Genomic DNA, 22,735 nt, shown 5'->3' with positions numbered 1-22,735 from the left:
CCAAAGGCCCTACCCCCACTACACCCCTTCCCACCCCCTCCCCTCAGCCTGCCATGATCTCACTCCTCTCCCTCCCCCCCCAGAGCCTCCTGCATGCCACAAAACAGCTGATTGGGAAGTGTGGGGAGGGAGGAGGAGGCGTTGATCAGCGGGGCTGCCGATGGGTGGGAGGCGCTGAGAGCAGGGGGAGCTGATGGGGGGCTGCTGACGTATTACTGTGGCTCTTTGGAAATGTACATTGGTAAATTCTGGCTCCTTCTCAGGCTCAGGTTGGCCACCCCTGACTTAGATGGCTACGTAGTCCAATCAGCTGTGTTGCACAGCAAATGTGGGAATAAGTGAAACTCAGGGTATCTGATTGAGACAGTGCTACTTACACACTAGGAGACAATATAAGTTTTCCCTCACAGGTAACTCAAACAAACCTTGGTTACATCCATGCAGGTTTGTCTTTGTTTCGCCTCTTTATCATAAAAGACAGATGAAGAAGAAGCAAGTGGCTTTCCCTGCACTTCTGCCTGGGCATTTCTCCATACTCAGCGCAGCTGATACAATGATGTTGTTTTGGTTTGTGAAGTTGGAGCTTAGACTGTCTATCAAGTTTGAACTGGATGAGGATGATTGATGATAAAATCATGCTTTAATTGCCTGACTGCTGTGACTCAATACGTGTGTTACCTGAGTGACTGAAATTAGGACAGCGGCGTTCAGCTGACTTAACAACTCCCCTCCTGTCGTGGGCCGTGAGATTTTATGATAGCGTATTTGGCAATCGTCAGAGAAGCCAGAGAAAAAGCATCCTGGTTGTTGTATCTGCAAGAGCACAGCACCTCCATGAACCCTGCACTACTGTGCACTACAGTGGAGTGAATTAGACTGATCAATAAAACGGGAGTGCTTTAGTCTGTGTATGGTATGCAGAGTGCATTGGTTGTGGCTTGTTGTGTGTTCGCTGCACCTTTAAAGGGGGAGCAGGCCCACTCCCCACTGCAGGGACGGCAGTGTTTTGTGTTTAGATGCAGCCTGTTACAAAGGATGAGACACACCCTGTACTCTCTTTCTCTTGTGGAGACCTGGGCTAAAATTTTCAAAAGGGTCACATTTTCCAAAACTTGACCCAGGAGTCCCATTTTCCGAAGGACTTAGGCCTTTAGGAGCCTAGTTCACACCCTGTGAAAGTCGGTGAGAGGCTCCTGAGTGCGTCAGCGACTTTTGAAAATGGGACTTAAGGCTAGATTTTCAAAGGTATTTAGGTGCCTAAGGATAAGTGCCTAGTGGGGATTTTCAAAAGCGCCCAGGTGCCTGACTCCAATGGTGGTTTAAAAAAATTCTGCCCTATGACTTGTATTATTTGTTAGTGCAGGCTGACTCTCAGAAAGAAATTCAAATTGCTGAATAAAAATGGGCAAAGCTAGTCAACAGGTGTATTTGATAAATAGTATTCAGCCAGTTAAAATGATGATTGTATGACGCTTTTATATATATTTATAAGTCTCTCTCTTTCTCTCATGAGCTACCCAGCTGTTTTACAATACTCAACAGCGGTATTGTTTATTCTCTAAACAGCACCATAGCCATGCATGGCACTTTTTAAACAAGGCCTCCACTAGTTAGCTATAATTTGTTACTTATTTATCTATCTCTTTGTCTCACTGTCTAGTTCTCTATCTAGTTGTATGTCCACACTCATCACCCTAGCATCTGAATACGACTACACAGCAATTAAACACTTGCGGCTGGCCCCGGTCAGCAGACGCGGGCTTGCGGAGCTTGGGCTGAGGGGCTGCAAAATTGCTGTATAGTCACAAGGCGGGGGAAGGTGCCAGAGCCTGGGCTCCTGCCCGAGCGTCTACACAGCAATTTTTAGCCCTGCAGCCCATGAGTCCAAGTCAGCTGATCTGGGCCAGCTGCAGCCATGCTTTGGGGCTTTTATTTCAGTGTAGTTGTATCCTGAGTGTCCGTTGATGCTTCTCAGTGTTGCTTATTTGCTTTTAGTTTTCACAATAACACAGAGGACAGGGGGATTTGCACGCTCTGTTGATCATTGCATTTCTCATCCATGTTGCTGCCCAAGTTACTCACGATACCAGATAATCGGGAGATTCTAGGACTACAGATTCTAGGATTCACCTCTGCAGGAATTAAGGTCACTGGTAACAGAAGCTCCCATTACAAGAGATTTTTAGGAAGCTTCAGGGGTGAAAAGCCCAAATTTACCTCTCTGGTAAAAGTCTTATTTTAATGAGACCGTGTAGAGCCTCCTCCAATTGCAATATGCTCAGCTCCTGCTTTGGATTGGGCAACCGGTTCTCAGAAGCCAAAGGCAATTTTCCATGGAGAAAGCAGATTTAGGGTGTAATCATAGGTGTGTGTGTGTGGGGAATTGTGAAAGCTGTGCTATTATTTGGCATCCCCTAAAACGTTTGCCTGCCATGGGGCTTTACGAGGCAAGTTCCAGATAAAGATACAGATAAACGGTACCCATCCAGAATAAGGGGGAAATGAATGATTCACAGCATCATTTAAAGAGAGATCATTTCAGACACCCTAAAAAAGTGCAAGGCATCTTAGTCAGAGAGAGTTACCAGGAGGCGTATGTGACATTGTTCTTGTTTTGCTTTTTTCCCTTCTGCGCTGCAGGGGCGTGTGACTGGGCAGGGTCATTGGCCAATTGAAGATCAAAATCTGTCAAGCACACCAAGCTCAAGAACACAATAAGATCATATCCTCGGTCACGCCCATGCAAGCCCAGCCCATCTCCCGAAGCAGCTAAAAGGGAGCATCCCCAGCACTGGATTCAGAGGGACTCACTTCCCTTCACTCTGCACCCATCTCCTTGCACCACAGAAACGGTGATTCTTCTCCTCTTCGTCTCCCACTCTGTTTAGAAGGAGCAGCCATGTATCTCCAGCCGTGCACGCCGTCCGCTGGAGGCAGCAGAAGGAGCTACAGCTCATGCTCTGCCATTGGTGCTGGTGGAGGAGGGGGGGGCCGAGTCAGGAGTAGCTACAGCTCCTATTCCTCCAGGGGCTATGGAGGTGGCGGACGCTGTGCAGGGTTTGGCAGCAGGAGTCTGCATGGTGTAGGCGGAGGTGCGAGGATTTCTTACGGTGGAGGATTTGGGTGCAGAGGTGGTGGCTTCGGTGGCGGCTATGGAGGTGGAGCGGGTGGCTATGGAGGTGGAGCGGGCGGCTTTGGAGGAGGACCGTGTGGCTTTGGAGGAGGAGCGGGCGGTTTTGGAGGAGGAGCGGGCGGCTTTGGAGGAGGAGCGGGCGGCTTTGGAGGCGGAATGGGCTTTGGTGGACCTGGCTTTGGACCCGGCTTTGGACCTGGCTTTGGACCTGGCAGACCTGGGCAGCCTGGAGGCATCCAGCCCGTTCACGTTGACCCAAGCCTCCTGCAGCCGGTCAATGTGGAGATTGACCCCCATATCCAGCAAGTGAAAACTCAGGAGAAGGAGCAGATCAAGGTCCTCAACAACCAGTTTGCAGTATTCATCGACAAGGTGAGAAGTCAGGGCAGTAGGGGGGCACTTTGAATGGCTTTGTGTACTGCAGAAAGGGTGGTTTCTGTATTTCCATCTCAGTTTTGGTAAGAAAGGACAATTGAGCAGTGATCAGAAATAGGTTAGAATGTCTCATCCAGAGACCGAGAGAGATCAAAAGCTTCTCCTGCATGGGCCTTGCCATGGATTCAGTTACCCCAAGCTACTCTTGGGCTTTGAGCTGTAGGATGCTCCAGAAAGTCACGTTCAAGTCATCACAACATCTTTAGCATTCGCTAGCTGATCGTACTACTAGGATTTCTAATTTGGCAGATCCTCAGCTTCAATGCAACTAGGACAGTTTACACTAGCTCAAGATCTGCCTCAGAATGTTTTCAGTGATGGAGCTCGCTATTTCAGATTCTGTTTGGTTGCCATTCTGAGTTTTGACGGAATAGTCCTAAGTTATATTGCAAAGTGCTGGTTGGAGGGCAGTGAGCGGAAAGGTTTTTGCAAAAATCGGTTCTCCTAAAATTTTCCAAAAGTTGAAACATTTCAATGTGCTCAAAGATTTTGAAAAACAGGGTGAAAATGCAACTGAAATGTTCTGCAATTTGGTTTCAAATCCCCAAATGCCATCCATATCTTGAAATTTCATCAACCTTTCAAACTTTGATGACTTTGACCACCTTCGATATTACCATTCAACTGAGAAAGAACTCTCCTGTTTGCACAATGCAGCAGGATCTTTGAGTAGTGCCGCTCTTCCAAGTATTACAGGGAATACTTAATCCATCTGCTTTTTGGGTTTCAGGTCCGGTTCTTGGAACAACAAAATAAAGTTCTGGTCACCAAGTGGGAACTCTTACAACAGCAAGGCGGAACAATTATTAAGAAGGACTTAGCGCCCTTCTTTGAGAATTTTATCCAAACCTTGAGGAGGAGGCTAGATGGACTCCAAAATCAGAAGGGACAATTGCAGTCAGAACTGGAGAACATGCAGCAGTATGTCGAGGAGTACAAGCGCAAGTAAGTGCATTAAAAGAGTAAGAAACAAAATATTAAATTAAATTAAAACATATTACAGCTATAGCAAACTTGATCAATCAATTTACTGTGCCTTCAGTGGTAAAGGGCAGGGGCTAGTTTTCACCATGCATAAACTCTTTGGTACCAATTATGGCTGAAAATCCCAACATGGCCTAATTTCAAAGGCACAAATGGCAGAGAGGCACCTGACCCTGGGTAGTCAATGGGAATTGGACCGCTAATTCCCATCTGTGGTTTGAAAATCACAAGAAGGCTAAAGCCCAAGAACAGAGAAACATTTTTATTCACTACTTAAGAAAAAAACCCACCCCATTCTGTTTATAGGTATATAATAAGCCCTGAGTTCTAATGTTCTTTCTTATCCTGCTGTAAATCAGTTGTGTTACAGCAGTTCTTTTCTTAAGAGGGTGGCTGATGGGCTGTGGACCTCGAGGAAGAAGTGTGTTTTGAGGGGGGATCTGAAGGTGGAAAGGATGTAGGAGTGATGAATTGGATCCCATCTGGATGCTAGGAGGAGTTAGTGGTAATACAACATGAAGGGTCATTTAGATGCTCATCTTTGGTGTAGTAAAATGGGGAAGAGAAGGAGATGAGAACAGAGAGTTAGACAGGTTCTCTGATTTAAATATCTAGATTATTTGATATCAGACTTGATTTGAACCTTAGTTGAGTCTAGCCTTTCTTTACTGGTAACTGAAGCAGCAAAACTCAAATAAACCCAGCTTGTCTCTTTACTTGAAACAGGTACGAAGACGAAATCAACAAGCGCACAACTGCTGAGAATGAGTTCGTGGTGCTCAAGAAGGTAAGCAGCGATGCTAACTAAAGAATGCGGTGGGAAGCTTTAAACAGGGGGTCAGCGGGATTCTGTCTTCAATGAAAATATAACCAATGACAATCATAATTAGAAGCAAAAAAAAAAAATGCCAGTTAGACATAGTCCTGCACCAAAATACCCGAGTTGCTGCTACCACCTGTGTGTTACAACCCAATATCCACTTGTGATTGGGTAACTGAATTTGTCAGATGCCCAGAAAAATATATGTCTGCCTATGCAGGTATTTCTATGGTGCCCATCACAGTGCTATCTGAGTGCCTGACAAAAATTAACACATTTTTGTGCCTTACAAGTCAGGTTTTCAGCTTCTCCACTTAATGTCCACAAAATCTTCCAAAGATGCTACATCACCTTGGTCTTATTGTAATGGGGAATAAAATAACGAATCCCAAAGGTCCTGTTTTCCCCACACCTTTCTGAGCGCTACATTGGACGCCCCAACAGCAGAACAGCTGTTTCTTGACAGGGAACACAGAATGCTATTTCTGCCATGTTCAACCATACCCAGTGGGAGATTAAACAATTCACGGTATCTCTGATCTTTCCTTCAGGATGTGGATAATGCCTACATGGTTAAAGTAGAATTGGAAACAAGGGTGCAAGGTCTGACTGATGAAATCAACTTCTTGAGATTTATATTTGAGGAGGTAAGGAGTCTTCCGTTTCCCTTGAGCAGCTGGTAATTGGGTGATGTAGATCCCTTCCAAAGAGGCTTGACTTTGATTAGCTACCAGGGTTGGGTTTCTCTTGGGTGATGGCTAGAGCTGTTGGAAACTGACAATGATTTTTTTTCCCTTCTGCCAACATTTGTGCCAGAAAGTCTGACTCCATACAGATAGAGACTGACTCATTTCTAACCTGGAACCAAATGCCAGGCACCTGAAATCACCTTTAGGATGCCAGATTTTCAGCGTTGCTCAGCACCCACAGCTTCTGCTGAAGTCAATAGGGGCTCCTTGTTTTTGAAAATCAGCCTATTTATTCGGAGCGTAAATATGGATCTAGAGGCCTAACTTTAAGCAAACATGTTTGATCATTGTAGCCGCAGACAAATGGACTGAACTCAAGGCTGAGGACCAGTTCTAGTCTCTGCTTTGTCACTGAAGGGCCTCAAGAATTCTTGGCACTTATTGTATAGCACTTCACAGACATTGGGTTAAACCACGGCCCTAATGAATCAATGGGACTTTTGCCATTGAGTTTAATTATGCCAAGTTTTCTTTGGCTTCAACTTCCTGAAATAAGTAGCCCAGTACTCCTGTAGTTCAGAAATGTTGACATGCTGTCTAATTACCATGGCTGGTGGGAAAACGGGGAAATATTTGTTAACAAATTTCCAAAATGCTTCTGTTTCGGCGTTCTTGAAAAAGGGCCGATTTCTCATATTTACATCTATTTTTGTAGAATATGCCACATTCTCCCCACCCCTTCCTTTCTATTTTTGTATAATGGGCGGGAAGGCAAATGTTTTCATTTTCTAGTTTCAGCTGAAGAATGAAACTTAGCCACAAAAAGTTTTCTTTTTGAGACAAGGCTGTTTATTTTCCTTTAAGAATTTTGATCAGCTCTCATAATTGCTGTGACTTTGGAAACAAGCCAAGGACCTCCTTGTACCACCCTCATTTCTGAAAGATCTCCTCCTCCTCAGCTGTGTTTATTCTATGACAGGCTATGTCTGTTCTAAATGGAAGTAAACAGATCTCTATAGGCAGTCTTTAGACTGGAGAATAGGAAAAGGGGCAGAGATGGGAAATAACATGAATGAACGATACAGGAGAGAGATGACTAATGTTTTGGTGCTTTGCAGGAATTATCTCAGTTGCAGACGATAAGTCGGGACTTGTCAGTGGTTGTATCCATGGATAACAACAGACATCTAGATCTGGATGGCATCATTCAGGAAGTCCGAAATCAATATGAGATCATCGCTCAGAGAAGCAGAGCTGAGGCAGAGGCCTGGTACCAGTCCAGGGTAAGTAATCAAGCGGCTAAAGATACGTGGATGGTAAATATCGCTCACAGCTGATTCATAAATACAGCTCAGTTGCAATGGAAGAACTACACAAAGTAAGCAAATATTTACACCTATAGACTTCCAGGCAGGAGCTCCCTTCTTACACACAATCCAAGAGGACCCATGGTTCATGTTTGTGCGCGAATTCTGAATAGAACCAAAGATGTGGAATGGGATCATGGGGGCTTCACACTGCAGAGATCCATATTGTAGTTCCCAAAGATCTCTGCATCTATGTGGGCGCCTAAAGGAGATACTATAGGCCAGTATGATGGGCAGCAGACACGGCACAGCAGCTGCCTAACAATTACCAAGTGTTCTGTAGGTATCAGCGATATGTGCTTCAATGGTTGTTTTATTTCTGCCCATCAGTATGAAGAGCTGCAGAGCACAGCTGGAAGACACGGGGACAACTTGCGCAACACCAAGACAGAGATCCAAGAGCTAACGAGGAGCATCCAGAGAATGCGGGCGGAAATTGAAAGTGTGAAGAAGCAGGTATGGCTCGGGAACTTTTTATATGTATCAGTGCGGGGCTGGATCAGGGATAATATTCCCTTGGCATTCCAGGAGCAGCAGTAGAGTTCTGGAAGCCCTTTCGCAGCCTGCAGGCGTGGCATCTGCTGATTAAAAACACCGATGCTGGTTGAAGTCGGTGAAACTTGCAGATCTTTGCTTGGAACGCATCTGCCTCCTTGGCGGGCTCCATCTCTCAGCACTTTGTAATATGGGGTGGTGTGGGGAATGGAGAGCCAAGCTCTCCTGGGGGCTGTTGAGTCACACTAGGCAGCTAATGCATACACAACGTGGAGACAGCCACTTTTTTTTTTGCGGGGGCGGGGAATGAAAAATTGAAATTTTCGGCAATGCCCCAGGTCGTTTTCCAGCCACACGTAGCTTTGGTGAATCCGATCATGAAGTAGGTCTAGAGTGGAATTTAGACATTGCCTTTCCTCTTTTGCAGATCGCAAATCTGCAGTCTGCCATCGCCGAGGCAGAGGAGAAGGGCGAGTTGGCTCTCAAGGATGCTAGGGCAAAACTGGATGATCTTGAACATGCCCTGCAGAAAGACAAGGCGGATCTGGCTAACTTATTGAAAGAGTACCAGGATCTGCTGAATGTCAAACTTGCCCTGGATATTGAGATCGCCATGTACAGGAAACTGCTGGAAGGAGAGGAGTCCAGGTAGGTGCATTGCCTGTTGGGATTTGTGTTTCAAATGGTTTCAAGTTCCCAGATTTGCTGGTAGGAGCTATTATAAGTGGGAAATAAAGAAATACTTAGCAACATCCTTTGCACTAAGGATGGGAAGTTCTCAAATGAGCAGGGCTCTTTGGAAGCATGACCTGCTTTCCTGGATGAATGACCTATGTCCCTTTCCCTACACAGGATAGCCGGAGGTGGCCATGTGAATGTCTGTAAGTAGCTTGTGGTCTTCACGTTGATATATGTTGTTTGTATTTCCCTGGGGTTTGTGGGCTACCCTTACACTGACGGGGTGACCCTGTGCTTTTCTTGCAGCTGTCATTGGTGGAGGTGGAAGTGGAGGAGTCATCGGGGGTGGATTTGGCGGCGGAAGCGGAGGCGGCATCTGTGGTGGTGGATTCGGCGGTGGAAACATAGGATTCGGCGGCGGAAGCGGAGGAGGGATCTGTGGCGGTGGATTCGGTGGAGGTGGAGGATTCAGTGGCGGAAGCGGAGTCGTCGTCTGTGGTGGTGGATACGGCGGCAGAACCGTTGGAGGTGGTGGCTTCTCTTCTGGAAGTGGAAGAGGCTATGGAGGTGGCGGCAGCGGCATCTGCTCCAGCGGCGGTTCCTCGGTCACACGGCGATGCACCACGTCTTTCTCCACCAAATCCGGTTCAGGAGGGTACTGAGCACTGGAGCCAGGCCCCAGAAAGAAAGAAGCATCTTTTTATCTTCAAATGGCAGCAGCACAGCCCACCTAACCCAACTCTGGTATCCAGAAAAGAAATGAACTGTATCCCTTACAGCCCACACCCTCGAAACACCACCTGATCCCGACCGCATCTTCCCCGAAGGGAGGGCGGGAGCGATGCGCCATCCTGGCAGCAACGCCTGCCGGGTTTAAACCAAACGTCCGTATCAATTGAAATGCACCCACCGATTAAATGTTATAAGACCCTGTAAAGTAATGCATCACTTGAGGATATCAATAAGCAGCGAGCTGATTTAGAGGAGGGAGAGCTCTGCCCCTCTGGGTGTGCTGTAGATTTTTGGCTGTTGTGGCTGTCAAGGGGTAATGTGTATAAAACTCAACTTTCCTTCTCTTTTCCTAGCGCTTCTTCCGAAATGGCTATGTTTTCTTGGGTGCTATTGTATTTCCTGTGCCTTGCATCTCCTATTTGCGTGCTTTACAAATAGGTCTGAGTTGCGGTAAATGTGGGGGGAAATTATAATCCACCTTCAGCTGAGTTGAGGAGTTAGAAATGTTTGTGTGGCTATCTAGACACGATAGGCTTCCCCTTAAGGAATGATTAGGCAGGTTTGTTATTTTGGGTATCCAAAGACAGGCTCTAACCAACATTCACCATAAACCAATTCCACTCATCCCCCATCCTCCTTTAGTTGCACCTGATTCCACCGGATGTATTTGTGCCTTTATTGTAAAGATAACAGAGCAAACTATTCACTGCAAAGCATTCTGTGATGTAGAATATACTGTACTGTCACCATTTACCTACCTTTCCTACTCATGGGGCATCCCATTTTCTTGGGGTGTGACCATTTTCAATAAACTGCAGACAAGTCAGATCATGTCTATGTGTTATTATTATTATACAAGACTGAATAGGTCTGTGGTCAGGATCCTGAATGAAAAGCCAGAGCTGTTCTGCTGGTTAAAAAATAGACATAAAACGATACACTGGGCAAAATTCTCAGCTAATGCAAATCAGTGAAGGTCTGTTGAAGTCCATGGACCTAGGTCAGCTTACAGTCTGGCCCCGTATGTTCTGAAATGTTGTTAAGATTATTGACATAGGGTTCATTTCCTAGAGGCAGGGCAGTTTGAATTTTTTTTTTGAGGTCACCGTGCAGCTGAAAAGAAATAATAACAACTGGGCCTGGTTTTCCATTATGCTAGTATTATGCCAGTGTGACTCTACTGAAATCAAGGGAGTCACACTTCGTGTTATGGAGTGGTGAATAAAACCTAGGTCTCTACATTACTGTGGTCACAGCAGACAAGACCCACATGCTATTGAATCTGAGACACGTCCTTTGAGCAGAGAAAGAGAAGTGTCAGTGGAACAATTCTCACCAGCACGCTGTGCAAGGTGGGAGCTTGGTGCTCATTATGTCTAGCAAAGACATAACAACATTTAATCCCTGGAAATGAAGCTAGATGCACGGGAACTCAGGTGCATGTTTTTACCAGAGAAGGTAATTAACCATTGGAACAGCCTGGGAAGAGGTGGATGCTCCATCACGTGGACACCAAGACTTGATGTCTTTCTAAAATGTACCCTTTAGCTCAGCCAGAAGTTATGGGAATGATGCAGGAATCACAGGGTGAAATCCTACAGCCTGTGTCATGCAGGAGATTAGAAGAGATCCCTTCTGGTCTTAAACTTCTCTGGGCTCCGAAGGGCAATAAATAGGCAAATTTCCGAAGAAACCCCAGCTTAGTTGTAACTTGAACTGATTGAACACTGGAATTTTCATCCAGTGGGAAATTCTGATATTTCAAAATTTATTTTAGTCCTGAATTGGTGCCAAAAACTGAAAAATCATTTTTTTTCTGGCAGAATGGGAAATTCCAAAAATTTTGGATTCATAACGTTTTGTTTTGACGTTCCCAAATTGAGATGGTTTGTTTTGCCTCGGTTTGACATTATTGTGTGTCCCACTTGAGCTGCTGTAGAGCCTGGTGGCAGTTGTCATATGAGTGCCTCATGTGTCCATTCTCCTCGATGGGCTGGGTGCCCATGAAGCACTGTGGTAATGTAACTCCCATGATGCACCGCGTTGGTTGAGCCTGAGGACTCATCCAGTGCTCTGAGGGCATGAGGCTGCGGGGGATCAATCAGTGCATCCGACAGCCTACCTCTCAGCAGGATGGGGATGTTGGTAAATGTCACCGGTGAAGGGCTATAATGAATGGCAGTTTTGAGTACAGAATCACCCCAATGGTAGAGTGCATCATGGGAGATGTAGTCCAGTCAGTAAGCCTGGCTCTGAGAGAGAGATGGGGGCATGAAGCATCCGAACTGCAGCTCCCATGAGGCACAGTTAATGTCAAACTGACTTGAAACACAAAAATTTTTTTTTTTCAGTTTGACAAAGTGAAACATTTTGATGAGGCCCAAACCGACCTGCAAGGAAGTGTTTCCGTTCGATTTTTTGTCATGGAAAATTGAAATATTTTGGCAAAAATACAAATTGTTTCTGTGGAAAATTTCAATGCTGAAGAACCTGCATTAGCTGCCAAAAAATAATAATAATATGGGCTAGCCATTCGAGGGTGTACACAGGGGCTCAGCCAGGATTGTACGCAGGCAATTAACCTGAGTGGGCACGGCCAGACTGCCATTTTTAGGTGCTGACGCAGGCAAAAGGTGGTGGGGGTACATCTACCCAAGCTGGGAATCGCACCTCCCAGCTGTTGTGTGGACGTAGCCTAAGTGCAAATCCACCACCAGGCTGGCATAACCAGGTACTAAGGAGTTCTCCTGCCGAGGGGAGTCCTCAGGTGGCATAGAGATGCTGAAGCGCCTCTACACCCCAACCTCCCTGTAGCGGGGGTGGTTACCCCGCTCCTGCCCTGAAGGGCTTAAAACAGCCCTGGGAGAGGGCTGTGGCAGGGAAAGCTGGGCTGATTGGGGAAACCGCCTCAGCTGTGGCCACGCCCCAAACAGACCCAGCTGGCCCTATAAAGGCCAGGGAAGCCAGGAGCAGAGCAGTCTCTTTCTAGTAGTAGAGAGAGAAGGGTCTGGCTGCCTGGAAGCTGAGAGGGTACCTAAAGTAGAGCAGGGCTCGGGGAAGGCTAGAAGGAGCTGGGGAGCTCCGGCCTGGAAACCCCCGAGACTGCAGGCCTTGTTAAAGGCCAGAAACAGGTACTGTGGAGCAGGGCTGGGGAAAGGCCAAGGGAGCCGGGGAGCTCCGGGCTAGGAAAGCCCCAGGCTGCAGGCCTGATAAGGCCTATTAAGTACGGGTTTGCAGGGGGTAGCCCATGGGTAGGCAGAGGCAGCAGGTCCGAACCCCTTGCCTGTGATGAGTGGCTGACACTGCAGTCTGCCCCAGTGAACGGGGGCTAGATGGGGACTGGGCAGTAGCCAAGACTGAGGCAAAGTGGGGGTAGTGGGTGGGGGTTCCCCTGGGAGGGGAAGACCCAGCCTGTGGGGGTACTGCCAGGGGGCAGCACCCAGTTAAAGGGGCATCGGGGTCCTGGGAGGGACACGGGGGCCAAGCGGTAGCGGGAGACCGGCCTGCAGAGGGCGCTCCAATGGCTGGAGAGCTAATTCCTCAAGACAACCAGCAGGAGGCGCAGCAGGGGTGAGTCCGCACGTTTACACTCCCTTGTTCCTGGCATTATGGATGTGGCAAAGGTGTCTCTACTCCTCAGTAACCCGCAACTGCTGGATCAGTCCTTTGAGGCCTTAGGCAGCCAGATGAAAAATAGAGAAGCCCTCGGGCTGCTCTAACTTGCACTGATTTGGTCTCTGACAAGCCACCGGATTAGTGTTCAGGATTCGTAGATTGATAGCTTATAAGGCCAGAAGGGACCTCTGTGTGATTATCTGCTCTGACCTCCTCTATAATACAGGCCATAGAACTTCCCTGAATTAATTCCTCTTTGAACTACAGCGCAAATTTTAGAAAAACACATCCAATCTTGCTTTAAAATTCGCCAGTGGCTGGTGACTCCACCACAACCCAAGTTGAGAGGGAGCACAAAGATGCTTTAAAGCGATCTTTGCTCGTATTGCTTTTGTTTAGGAAGAAATCATGGGGAAAAAATAAAACATTCTGAAAATGTCAAAATGCCCCGTTGTGACATTCTCAGACCAAAGACTTACAATTTTTCATCTCAAAACAATTTTTTGTTTCAAAATGTACTTTATGTCAGCGGGGGAATGGTCCTGCTATTGTGGGGAGCTTTCCTGGCTTATACACAACCCCGGTGAGATGGGCTAGTGAGAGAATCTGAGTCCTCACTCCCACTCCCTTTACCCAGAAGCCTGCCTGACCTCGAGGGCTCCCCTTCCACTCTCCTGTCTGGCTGAGTCTTCGTAACCGCGACAAGGCTGGGCCCAGGATTCCTGGGGGGCTCCACCCCCAACCTTGTCGTGCTCACTCAGGGCAGGGGCTAGGGTGTCCCCACTCTGGGGGGCTCTCTCTGCTCTGGACGCTTCCCTGACCCACTGATCATCACACACAGTTCAAAGTAGATACAATTTATTAAACACCAACCAATTAAAAAAAATGAGGAAAAAATGGGAAAGGTGAAAGGAAAACCCGTCCCCCCGCTCTGTGGCACGGGGACATCACAAGCAGCGTCTCTGGGATGTCAGGGCAGTTCACTCTGTTACTCACACGTCCCAGGCCCCTGCCCAGGCCCTGGCTGTGTTGCAGGGACGCTGCGGGCCGGATACCTGCTCTGGCGGTGGTCACACGCCCTCAGGCTCTAGGTGGCAGGACCCTTCTTCCCAGCGTCGCCCCCGCCCCGTCGGGGTTATGATCCCTCTCCAAGTCTGGCCTGCCAGGCCTCTCGGCTGGGGGCGTCTCCCAGCACTGGGCCCGCTGCCCAGGGTCCCCCCTCGCTCTCCCCAGCTGCTCACCGCACCCGGCTCCGGATGGCCCCAGCCCCAGCTCCAGCTCCACTCTGCCTCAGCACGGCTGCTGCTCTGCCTCCAGCTCCCTGGGCTGCTTCTCGGGCCCCTCTGGCTGGCCCGGCTCTGCTCCCCAGCTCAGCTCGGGCCCCTGCTCTCTCCTTAGCTCTGCCCCACGCTGACTGACCCAGGCAATTCCGTCTCACACGGAGGATGGGATCCCCCTGGCCTCCTGACTCCCTGATTAGCCTGCCTGCCCTGTCAATCAGGCTGACCTGGAGCATAGTCCTCTCCCCATTGTTCCTGGGGACTGTCAGTCTCAGGGTCCTGATTTCCCATCGACCCTCCCCCTTTCTTTGGGGACTGGGAGCTAGCCAACCAACCTCCCACCCCCACTGAGTTTTAGTAAGGGGACATTTAGTTTATATTCAAATTTCAAAGGACAATATCGAAACCAAACATTTTGAATTTGTTGAAACAAAACACTTCGCTTGACCTGAAACAAATCTTTTTTCATAAGTTGGTTTCACAAAACTTTTTCAAAATTTTGTCTGTTCACCCCAATTTAGGATGATGATTTTTTTTTTTTAAATTCAGTTTTTTGCAGGACTAAAATCCGATTTTCTAACCGGTTCTGGTAGCACCATATCCATATCTAGATAGGCTTTTATACTGGCATCCAGGACTAGTATCCTAGCAATGCAAAGACATCAGATGATAGTCTTGGATATTTACCAGGAAATTCTCCTAGGAAAGATATACAATATTACATACACAGTCAGGAATGTACTGGTATAACTCCAGTCAGTTTGGCCCGGGGACTCATAGTTATGTCACTGAGGGGAATCCCATTGCGTCAAAACTAATTTGACTGCAATGACACATAGCTGGGAGGATTCTTCATAACGGCTGGAATTAGAGATGGCTATTAATTATCATCACCATCACTGTGAGTTACATTGTATGCATTGCGCCTCAAAGCCAGGAGCTTTATAGACGTAAAACAAGACAGACCTGTGTTTCAAAGATCTGACCATCTAAATGCGGACAAAAGAAATTGGAAAAGAAGAAAGAATCATTTCACCTCTTAGTATAATATTTACTCTGATTTTCCTTTTTTATTAACCCCCACCCTCTCTTTTAACCCTTCAGTACTGGATGTATCATTGTCATTAGTCCAATGCTTATATCTACCATGGTATGACTTACCCTGTTGTTTGCATTATCAGTAGAACTGGTGGAATTATTATTACAATTATTATTTCTGAGACTTTTTTTGATGAGCACATGACTTATGAGGAGAGGCTGAGGGAACTGGGATTGTTTAGTCTCCAGAAGAGAAGAATGAGGGGGGATTTGATAGCAGCCTTCAACTACCTGAAGGGGGGTTCCAAAGAGGATGGAGCTCGGCTGTTCTCAGTGGTGGCAGACGACAGAACAAGGAGCAATGGTCTCAAGTTGCAGTGGGGGAGGTCCAGGTTGGATATCAGGAAAAACTATTTCACTAGGAGGGTGGTGAAACACTGGAATGCGTTACCTAGGGAGGTGGTGGAGTCTCCTTCCTTGGAGGTTTTTAAGGCCCGGCTTGACAAAGCCCTGGCTGGGATGATTTAGCTGGGAATTGGTCCTGCTTTGAGCAGGGGGTTGGACTAGATGACCTCTTGAGGTCCCTTCCAACTCTGATATTCTATGATTCTATGATGGAAACTGAAAAAATGTTGGTAAAAATTCTGTTTTTGTCCAAACGTTTCAGATTTTGGTTCAGTTTTGGGGTTTTGTTTTTCGAAAACTGGTTTTTTGTTTGTTTGGTTTACAGAATACAGTTTCTGAACAATGAACATTTTTGGTTTTGGTCAAAAAACAATAGTTTTTGCAGAAAATTTGGAAAAATGCCTAAAGTTTTAAAAAATGTCATGCAAAGATAATTAGACAAGTTAGGTGAGGTAATATCTTTTATTGGACCAAGAGACATGCTTTCGAGCTTACACGGAGCTCTTAAGACTTGAAGAAGAGCTCCGTATAAGCTCAAACACGTGTCCCTTTGGCCAAATGTAGTTGGCCCAATAAAAGATATTACCTAATGCACCTTGTGTCTGTCATATCCTGGGACCAACACTGCAAACAAAAACCTAGTTGGCATATTTGGATTATCACTATTTTCTATTCCTTTTTAAAAAAACTCATCCTAGACTTGTTTTTCATTCATTATTTGTTCACTCCCTTCCTCCTTCCTCTCCTCCCCCATCAGTGGTTTAAACCCCTTCCTGTGTTCATTTGCTGCTTCCCCCAGTTAAGTCTCTTCCCCGTCCATGGCTCAGTTAGGCCAGTATGGAACCCTCTCTTCATCAGTTGCACTGGTTGTTGAAGCAGATGGATACACATAAGCAAAGATCCAGTGGTTTCTTCGCGAGCCCACCACTTGCCTGTCCCCTTCATGGCCTTTAATTGGTGTGCCCCATGCAGACAGCACAGAGACCTTTCCCCTGGTATGCAGTCAACGCTGCACCCAGCACTACCTCTGGTGCTCTCATGCAGTCTCCCCAGAAAATGCCCCCCAAAATATATGCCCACCTCTCAATCTATACAGGTATTTCTGTGATGCCCATCGCTGTGGCATCTGAGTGCCTCACCAAAATTACCACATTTTTATGCTTTAAAGTCCCGTTTTCAGCTTCTGAACTTACTGTCCCTGAAAGTTGCCAAAGGGATAGTTGGTAAAGGGAGAGCAGTGGAAGAAAGAAAGAAAGAAAGAAAGAAAGGACATTCTAACCTTTATAGTGGTGCAAATGAATGACTTTATGCCATGTCCCCCTTGGTTTTATTGCAATGGGTATTAAAATAACTAATCCCGAAGGTCCTGTTTTCCCCACACCTTTCTGAGCGCTACATTGGAAGCCCCAACAGCAGAACAGCTGTTTCTTGACAGGGAACACAGAATGCTATTTCTGCCATGCTCAACCATACCTAATGGGAGATTAAACAATTCACGGTATCTCTGATCTTTCCTTCAGGATGTGGATTGTGCTATATGGCCAAAGTAGAGTTGAAAACAAGGGTGCAACCTCTGACTGATGAAATCAACTTCCTGAGATATATATTTGAGCAGGTAAGGAGTCTTCCATGTCCCTTGAGCGGCTGGTAATTGGGTGATACGGGTCCTTTCCAAAGGGGCTTGATTTTATTAGATACCAGGGTTGGGTTTCTTTTGGTTTTCTGTTTGAAAACGATGATGAATTTTTTTTTCCTTCTGCAAACATTTGTGCCAGAGAGTCCAGACTCCATACAGATACAGACCAACTTGTTTCTAACCTACAAATCAAATGCCACAACACCTAAAGTCACCTTTAGGCTGCTAGGTTTTCAGAGCTGCTGAGTACCCGAGCTTCTAATGAAGTCAAAAGCAGCTATGGGTGCTCCTCACATTTGAAAATCAGCTCAAATATTTAGAGGATAAATATGGGTTTAGATGCCCAATTGTAAGTAACCATGTTTGATAATTTTAGCCACAGGAGAATGGACTTAACTCAATGCTGGGGGGTGGGGGGGGGGGTAGGTGTCAATCCTACTCCCTGTCTTCTCACAAGTGGCCTCAAGAATTCTTGGCACACTATAGCACTTCACAGACAGTGGTTGAAATTCTGGTCATAATGAAGTAAATGGGACTTTTGCTATTGATTTTAATGAGGTCAGAATTTCACCCTTGGGTTCCCAGCTAAAAGTGCGTACTGAAGTAGCCTTGTTCAGAAATGCTGAAATTCTACGTAATTACTAGGGCTGGCAAAAAAAAAAAAAAAAAAAAAAGAGAGAGGAAATTTTGTTAAAATTTTTGCAAGATTTCATAATTACTTCTGTTTTGAAGTTATTTGAAAAGGCTGATTTTTCATTTCCCCCCTCAATTTTTGCAGATTCCTCCTTTATTTCCTACCCCCAGTTCTTCCCTCCCTTTTTCGTATAATAGGTGAAAATGAAAACATGTTTTCTGATTTCATCAAAGGAAAGGAAATTATGTCCTGAAAAGTTTAGATTTTGAAAAAAAAAGCAGATTTTCAACTCCCAAAAATGTTGTTTGAAAAATTTTGACTAGGTCTTATAAACAGGGTGACTCTGGAAACAAGCAAAGGACTTTTTTGTGCAACTATGTAGTTCAATGATTGTTTTGCCTGTGATTTCTTCTTCTCATGTGCTTCTACCACAATCATAGGTTTTTCCAGTGTTGGGCCCATGATATGACCCAGGCTGTAGCCCTCGTGAGATTTTCTATAGTGCACAGTTCCTCCGGGAGCTGGGAGACCAACTGATGTTCCATGGTTGGTCCCATGTGTCTGGGTACTTGGAATAGCCCCACATCCACACCCTGCCCTTGTTCAGGGATGATTTAAACATCCCCAGGTTGACCTATCCTTCTTCGCACCTCGGCAACGTCCATATGCATTTTGACATCCTTGTCAAGTATTTCCGGCCCTGTGTGCCGCACTTGCCGTCATGTAGCCACTGGCGATTGTGACAATTGGTGGTTGTTTGTGACGATTGGTATGAAGCGCTGCAGAACACAGCTGGAAGGAATGGGGACAGCCTGCACAACACCAAACGAGAGACCCAACAGCTAATCAGGTGTATCCAGAGCCTGCGAGCTGAAATTGAGAAGTTGAAGAAGCTGGTAAGGCATGTGAACTTTTTCATATGTACCGGGCACGGGGCTTGATTGGGGATAAGATTATCCTTGGAGCGGCAGTAGAGCTTCGGAAGCTGTGTGCAGCCTGCAGGCGCCGTGCCTGCTGATAAAGACACGATACTCATTGAGTTCAATGCAGTTTAGGAAAGATTACAGCACATGAACGAGCAGGCTTAGACAGTCTGTGTTAATCGTCCAGCAGGTTGGGCCTGGCGCTTGAACGCAAGCAATCTGGGTTCGGGCCCAGGTCCTGACAATGATTCCCTTGGTGATCGCCTTTACGGTCTTCCCTGAATAAGGAGGGCCCTAGCCCTGTCCTCCATATTTGCTTGCAGTCATTGGAAGGAGCGTTCTCATTGTGGCCAGAGTCACAGTCTGAGAAGGGTAGTAAACTGGGGTGGGGGAGGTATCATGTACCTGGGCAAGTCACTTTCCTTCTCCGCTGCTCAGCTTCTGACTTGATTAGGGCTGGTCGAAATCTAGCACCCAGCAACCAAATGCAGAGAGAGACACACAGAGCAGGCTGCTACCTAGGGCACAACTCCACCCGCCTTGCTCCAGACTCATTCTTTTGCAGGCTGACTGCTGAGGACCCAGATTGCAGGCTTCCCTCAGAGCCCCCTAGCCTGCAAGCAGGACCAGGAAACCCTTTAGAATTTAAAGGGACAGCTTGTAATTTTAAAGCCGTTTTTAATACACCCCAGGAAAGAAGGGAAATTAATAGGCTGGTAAATTGAAAAGGCACGGACGGATACTTTAGGGGAGTCACAGACACTGCAGACATTTACGAGACACTATCACTATAATAACACAGGTCTGCAATCTTCTTTTACCACCATACACGCCTATACGCTATATATAATAGGGAAGAATGCAAGAGAATTCTGAACCAGCCATTCTGGCTGAAGTGTTGATTCAGTGTTTAGAAGAGAAGGGCAAGATATTTTCAGAGAAAGGCTGTTGCCGCAAGAGGCACAGTGCTGTTATTGCTAAATACTTTGCCTTTGATAGCATGTCTCTGTAACCCGCTTGCGGCTGTGTGTTACAAGATGTGAGTTGTTACAGTCCCCAACTATAGCACTCAGCCAAGTTCTTTTCTTTTCTGGCTCCCGACATCTGTCCTGTGTGGGTGGAAACTAGCTAGGGGAGTCTGATATTAATTAAATCGATGCCTTCAGGGGTGGCAGACATGCTCTCTGCAGTGACAGAAAACGACCAACTGGTTTTACCGAGGCAATTAAGGTCTTTTTTTGGATCACACGCACTGTGCAAACAACTCGATGGAATGAGCTGACACTCTGCCCACCCCACCGGCGATCTGAAGGCTCAAAGGGGAGCATCTGATGGGCTGGACGGAGTGTGTGGGGCTGTCAATCTTCGGTGGAAAGTGACATGTTGCTAAGCAGGGCTGTGGGGATTAGAGCTGGGCGAGACCTTATGTGAGGACTTTTGAAGTAGCCCAGAACCAAAACCCTGGATCCAAACACCTTGGACCCTCGGAGTGCTCAGACAGGGAACCAGATGCCTCTCTTTTGGCAGTACTGGAAGAGAAATTAATCTAATTATTCTTATTTTTGTGAATTCTTTGGGATTGGGACCTGTCACGGGGTCCACTCACCACAGGAGGCAGGGCCGGCTCTGGCTTTTTTGCTGCCCCAGGCAAAAAAGCCTCCTGCCGCCCCACCCCCGGAGCGCGGCAGGGGAGGGCGCCGAGCCCGGCCGCGGGCCACTCTCCCCAACCGGCTGGAGCGCCGGGGGGCGCGGCGAGCCCGCCGCGGTTCCGCTGGCGGCTGGAGCCCCTGGAGGAGGGCAGAGAGCCCGGCCGGGGCTCCGCTCTCCCTGGCATCCAGAGCGCCGGGAGTAGGGCGGAGAGCCCGGCCGGGGCTCAGCTCTCCCCGGCGGCCAGAGCGCCGGGGGGAGGGCGGCGAGCCCACTGCGGCTCCGCTCTCCCCGGCAGCCGGAGCCGGAGCACCGCGCCGCGCTGTCCCCCTCCAGGTGCCGCCCCAAGCACAAGCTTGGTGGGCTGGTGTCTGGAGCCGGCCCTGACAGGAGGCACCTTCTCCTGGTTGCTCAGGGGATTAGCTCTGACCAGGCATTTCACTCTCCTCTGGCAGCGTCTCCCCATTGTCCTTTCATCCTGCGGATTCCTCTCGATCCAGGAACCACAGCCTCCTTTTCGTGACTCGGCTCTCCGGCCAGGTCACTACATGATTCCCCCTTCTGGGGTATGTAACAAAGTCTTTCTGGAACAAATCAGCGAGTCCACTGTCCTCTGCCTGGTCGGTGCCACATCCCAGGGGCTGATTGGGGAACCCGGGCCCATCCTCTACTTTGGGTTCCAGTTCAGGGGCCCTCTGGTCAGCAGCCAAGGTCTACAATCGTCTTCCTCGCTGCTTTACCCATGAGCCTGCTCCTACCTTCCTGGCTTCCGCCCTCTCTGGGTTTGCCAGCCTCCCAACTCCCTCTTCCCAGGGAGTAACTGCACTACTCTCTCTAGATCTAACACACCTCCCTCCTCCCAGGGAGTGACCTCAGACTATCTCCCTGCAGTCCTTTCTGTTGCCAGCTGAGCCTGGTCTTCTTAAATCTCTGCTCCCTGTCTCCTTCTCCAGATGTAGCCTGGGCAATTTATTGGCCCACTCAGCCATTTTAATCCTTCCAGGCCCTGTATGGAGTGAACAGCCCATCACAGGACTGTTTTGTTGTTATGTGTTTGTACAGCACCTTGCACAATCAGGTCCTAGTTATGATAACTTTGAGAGTGGATACTATGGTAATGAGTGCTACAGAAAAGCATGTTGTCATAATAATCATAATTAATAAATCATATAGTGCCTTACATGTTCAAAGCACTCGTCAAACATTAATTCTCCCGTCCACATCCCCAATAGGCAGGCAAGTAAGTATTTATGAAAGCTAACAGCAACAATAGCCAAGTTTGCAAGCTCCAATACTCGTCCAACTTTTCTTCTGCAGCCAACAGCTCAGTGGCGAACAACTTCACACGAGGGTGATTGAATGGTGATCCAGAGTGAACATACGTAATTACCACCTTTACTACCATTTAAAATGGTTTCATTAAGCTCAGAACACCCACACTGCTGACATTAAACTGATCCTCAAGGGTATATATCACTCCCTGTTTAGTTGGGAGTGTATGCTAAAAGTATGTGAACATTGTACCTCAAAGGGAAGAAGCCCAGCAAGTGAGAGGGATATTCAGTTAGATGCAGATTCTACCAGCTGAGTGGTGAAAAGTGGCCAAAACAGGAGGTGGGATTCTGGCCCAAATCTTTCACCTATTTTTGCAATCAATTAATTTTTTTTTACAAGACGATCACTGTCACGTACCTCTCAATCACTCTTTAGTGATAAATTGGGTTGTTAATAAGATTAGCAAACACAGCTGTGTTTCGTCACCGGTTCCTGATTCTGATTTGATATGACTATAATTCTCTTGCCTCTGGCAGAAAAAGATGATCATCTTTAAGACACACTGGGTGACCGCAGTGCAGCGCATTCTGCATCCAGGTGACATGATGAGATCAAAGACTACAATTGCATGTAGAGAAAGTCACTAGAGCTATACGCTTGTTCATGCTATGACAGCTTCTAAAATAGCTTCCGTACCAGGAGAATAAGGCAAAATAATTTCCATTATTCACTTACAGTGATGAGGTGCATCAGATCCCATGCTATTAAAGAACAAATGGAAGTAAAGCGGCTCAGAAATTTTCCAGGGTAAGGTTTTTCTCTTGGAAAATCTTGATTCATCTAAAGTGACACCTTTTGCAGAAAGTGGGAAATAAATGAAAGAGAGCATTTAAATGAGCTTGTTCCGTTTTGACATTATTGGACTGTGACATTTCTATTTTTCATTTCA

The 22,735-nt window shown here is 47.1% G+C and overlaps 1 protein-coding gene across 1 annotated transcript; it reads left to right on the top strand.

Moving 5' to 3' along the window:
- Positions 1 to 2,612: 2,612 nt before the first annotated feature.
- Positions 2,613 to 10,159, top strand: LOC101943933 (keratin, type II cytoskeletal 5). Its single transcript, XM_024106323.3, has 9 exons — positions 2,613 to 3,505; positions 4,299 to 4,513; positions 5,279 to 5,339; positions 5,924 to 6,019; positions 7,180 to 7,344; positions 7,759 to 7,884; positions 8,351 to 8,571; positions 8,776 to 8,804; positions 8,908 to 10,159. The coding sequence occupies exons 1-9, from the start codon at positions 2,900 to 2,902 to the stop codon at positions 9,261 to 9,263; spliced, it is 1,875 nt and encodes a 624-aa protein (XP_023962091.2). The 5' UTR covers positions 2,613 to 2,899; the 3' UTR covers positions 9,264 to 10,159.
- The last annotated feature ends 12,576 nt before the right edge of the window (positions 10,160 to 22,735 follow it).

This window comes from Chrysemys picta, chromosome 22 (genome assembly GCF_011386835.1).
Source record: "Chrysemys picta bellii isolate R12L10 chromosome 22, ASM1138683v2, whole genome shotgun sequence".
Lineage (NCBI taxonomy): Eukaryota > Metazoa > Chordata > Testudines > Emydidae > Chrysemys > Chrysemys picta.
The sequence above is the reverse complement of the archived record's forward strand: the minus strand, read 5'-3'. Positions and strand labels throughout refer to the sequence as shown.

Excerpts from the sequence above, each read along its gene's own strand:
- LOC101943933 (XM_024106323.3), top strand. The coding sequence starts at position 2,900 with ATGTATCTCCAGCCGTGCACGCCGTCCGCTGGAGGCAGCAGAAGGAGC. Across the intron at positions 4,514-5,278 it reads GTCGAGGAGTACAAGCGCAA|GTACGAAGACGAAATCAACA; the intron begins GTAAGTGCATTA and ends TACTTGAAACAG. Across the intron at positions 5,340-5,923 it reads AGTTCGTGGTGCTCAAGAAG|GATGTGGATAATGCCTACAT; the intron begins GTAAGCAGCGAT and ends TCTTTCCTTCAG.